The sequence below is a fragment of the Carlito syrichta genome, unplaced genomic scaffold, assembly GCF_000164805.1.
Source record: "Carlito syrichta isolate Samal-C Ts95f unplaced genomic scaffold, Tarsius_syrichta-2.0.1 Scaffold304686, whole genome shotgun sequence".
Lineage (NCBI taxonomy): Eukaryota > Metazoa > Chordata > Mammalia > Primates > Tarsiidae > Carlito > Carlito syrichta.
In genome coordinates this window covers 180,512-184,070 of record NW_007248782.1, presented here as the reverse complement: position 1 = coordinate 184,070, position 3,559 = coordinate 180,512, and the positions used below count along the sequence as shown (strand labels likewise).

Below are 3,559 nucleotides of genomic sequence, written 5' to 3'. Positions count from 1 at the left end.
GATTACAGGCTGAACCACCAAGCCCGGCAGTTTTTATTTTTTTTTTTTTAATTGTACAGATGAGGTCTTGCCAAATTACCCAGGCTGGTCTCGAACCCCCGGGCTCAGGCAATCTTCTTGCCTCTGCCTCCCAAAATGTTGGGATTACAGGCGTGAGCCATCTCGCCCAGCTATTGTGTGGTTCTTTGATTGACAGGACTGGAGGTTGAGGAGGTGGTAGGGACTGCCTGATTTTTCTCACCACCGTCTCCCCAGTGCCCACCACACAAGTGCTCCATAAACATCTGCCCAGTGAAAGAATTCATAAATGCACCTTGATGACGACGGCCAGAAGAACAGCATCCAGCCCACTGGGGCAGTGGCTTCTAGAAGGCTTATGACCCCGGGGACAAACAGGAATTCAAAGAATGAAACGCAGAGCAGGGAAGGGCATGCTAAGCAGAGGAAACAGCATGCGCAAAGGCCCAGAGGCCCCCAAGGAATGCTCCAAGAGGGATGATCCTCACCGGCAGCCTGACAGGCATAGGCGAAGACAATGATGTCATCGAAGGGCCAAGTGTAGTTGGGATGAGGAGGGTGGAAGGCGAGCTCATCTGCCCCTTGAGCTCGCAGGGACACCAGGAAGGTGGAGTGGACCATGGGGACACGGAAGCAGCCACGGCGCTGGCGGTTCTTGGTGGGGAAGTATTCGGCCGTGCGGCGGTAGTAGCCCTGGACGAGGGGATGGCCTGGCTATGAGAGGGATTCCCCTGCTGCTGCCCACAGCCCCCAAGGCCTTCAGGCTCCGTGCTTCCCACGTCCCTCCTCCCAGAGCCTCAGTCCTCCTGCGGCCCCCAGCCCGGCCTCACCTGGGGGGTGATCCCACACCAGAAGTTAGAATAGTAGGTCTGGGAGTCCAGCATAGGGGCTACCACAGGGAGTCCCTGCCCCAGCAGAAGTCGCAGTGTCTGATTGTTGGTCAGAATGTTGTCTGTGTCTGCAAACTGTGGGGAGGGGATATCACAGGCCCCAGCCTTGTCCGGACTGCAGCCCTCCAAGGAATGCACTGAGTAGGATCCTATCAGAGACCCAGAGTGGCTCCTAGGATCCAACAGGTGTTCCCTGAGAGAGGTCTAGCCAACAAACTCAGCAAATCTGTTTCTAGACCAGGGATCTAGTCTGGAGCACTGGCTCAGGGTTCAATTATTATTATTATTATTATTTTGAGTCAGAGTCTCATTCTATTGCCCAGGCTGGAGTGCACAGGCATGCTCACAGCCACTGTGGCCTTGACCTGCTAGGCTCAGGCTCCTTCTACCTCAGCTTTCCAAGTAGCTGGAACTACAGGGATGTACCACCATGCCTGGCTAATCTTTTGATTTATCGTAGAGATGAGGTCTCACCAAGTTGCCCAGGCTGGTCTTGAACCTGTGGATTCAGGCAATCCTCTGACCTCGGCCTCCCAAAGTGCTGGGATTATAGGCATGAGCCACTGCGCCCAGCCCTCAGGGTCCAGTTATTATACCTGAGTTGCTGATCTAAGAACCTCATCTGAAATCTGGCTTAGGGAATGGATCCAAACACCTATACTGAGCTCTAGTGCAGGGATTCAGGTTCAGTTTATACTCTGAGCTCTAGGCCAGGAATCTAGGCTCAGTATAAATCCTGGGATCCACCCCAGGGATCCAGGCTTTGTACCTAGTCTGAGCACTAATGTAAGGATCCAAGCTCAACATCTGGTCTGGGCTCTGGCCTAGGTAGCCTGCTGAAGGACTCAGCCATCTGGTGGTTCAGTCTCACCCAGATTTCTATTGGGGACAGACACTACTGCCTTTCAGAAGCCCAATCCTAGGCCAAGCTTCCTTACCAGGATATAGTCAGCTCCCCAGCCCCTGGCGAAGGTGAGGGCTTCCTGCTTCAACTCCATCAGAAACTGGTGCCTTTCTTTGGTCCAGTGCTTGGGACCCTCTTCGTCTGGGTAGGACCTGAGGGGGTGAGAGGTGAGATACTCCCCTGGGCTAGATATCTCCCCCTCTGCAGGGCAGTGGACAGAGGCCTGGCGGCTATGGCTCTGGCCTGTCCCACTTCCTCTCTGGGCCCCAGCTGCCTCATCCTCCCCAACACCTTTCCCCTCAGATCAACACCTGGCCTCCCCCTGGGGCCTCCAGACCACAGTGGCATAGTCATCGCCCACCGCTGCCAGCCATTCCTGCAGCATTTCCATGGTGTTGTCTATGTTGTGGTCCGTGGCGCACCTGGGGACACAAGGAAAAAGGGTGAGGGGCCCAGTCACAGAAGAACCGAGCTCCAAGGCAGCCTGGACCCTGAAGCACCCACACCTTCCTGGGAGCAGTGGAAGCCAGGTGTGCTCCAGCAAAGGGGCTGGAGGCAGGACAGCTGGGTCCTAGTCACCGTTCTGTGACCTGCTATGTGACCTCAGGCAAGGCTTGTGCTTCTCTGGGCTCCACTTGCTCCCTCTGTAACGTTAAGCTGTCCTGCCTATGTCGTGGGCCAAGATAAGATGGCAGGCACCAAACTTTAAGGCTCTCAGCTGCCACACACCCTGCCTACCCTCCTTCCTTCCTTGCTGTGTGACCACAAGGCAGCCCCTTCCCCCTCTGAATTGGGACTAGGCAGACAGCTGCTGCTCTCTTCCTCGTGCAAGTCTTAATAAGGACCAAACGGTGTTCTGAGGATGCCTGGGCCCAAGGTCTGGGTCCACACAGCCTCCCTTCCCTCTGTTCTCCTGGGGAAGGGGCTTCCATAAGGGGGTGGGGGGCTTAGCCAAGAGCCCAGTGTTTAGGGGATGCTGCCCCTTTAAACCATTTCCCTAGAAGTGAAGATGAACTACGTGTCAAGTCTTACAGGGGTGGGAACTAACTAACTCCCAAACTGTGGTAATTGTGGGCGGCCTCCCCAGGCCACCAGACTCCACCCCCAGCCCGACTTTGGTGTGTTATGGGGGGTGATTTGTTCTTTCAGTTCATCCCCAATCTCAGCTGCGGCCTCCTCCGGCTCTGGCTTCTGGTGACTTGGGGCTGTGTCCCACGGGAGCCCCAGAGGGGAGAGACCCCAGGGAGGGGGGCCGCCCTAGCTTTCAGGACACAGCCCCTCCACTGAGAGAGGCTGGCACCAGCCCTTCTGCAGTGGGATTCAGTCTCACTCTCCTGCAGCAGGGAGCCCAGAGCTGATGGCACCCCCACCTGCTCCCCAGATCCTCCAGTCTAACGAATCCCTGCCACGTTGGGCCCCAGGGGACTCCAGCAATCTCCAAGTGGAGCCAACCACAGGTGGCGGGCCGGGCTGAGTTGGGCTGTGAGGTCTGGGGCAAGAAGGGCTGGGCCCAACAGGCACCCAGGGGAGGCCCCAGGAGGAGGAGGGGGCTGGAAGGAGGGGTGGGTGTCCCAGGGTCGACCCATGGCCTCAGAGGTCTGTCCAGGCCCGCCAGGGGGTGGGGTCCTGTCTGGGGGCCTGTCTGTGAGGGAGGGGCCTGTCTGGGCGGCGTCTGGCCAGGAAGCAGAGGGGGCCGCCCGGGCAGGGGTCATCCGCGAGGCCGGGGGAGGGACTGGCACAGATGCCC

General features: G+C 57.7%; 1 protein-coding gene across 1 annotated transcript in view; it reads right to left on the bottom strand.

The window, feature by feature from the left end:
• Positions 1-3,559, bottom strand: part of CERCAM (cerebral endothelial cell adhesion molecule) — a 14,211-nt gene that overhangs the window by 9,632 nt on the left and 1,020 nt on the right. The window contains exons 2-5 of the mRNA XM_008060652.2: positions 2,124-2,234; positions 1,847-1,964; positions 849-983; positions 507-711 (exon numbers count right to left, since the gene is read on the bottom strand). Coding sequence (XP_008058843.1) covers positions 507-711; positions 849-983; positions 1,847-1,964; positions 2,124-2,234 — 569 coding nt within the window. The remainder of the gene's footprint in view (positions 1-506; positions 712-848; positions 984-1,846; positions 1,965-2,123; positions 2,235-3,559) is intronic.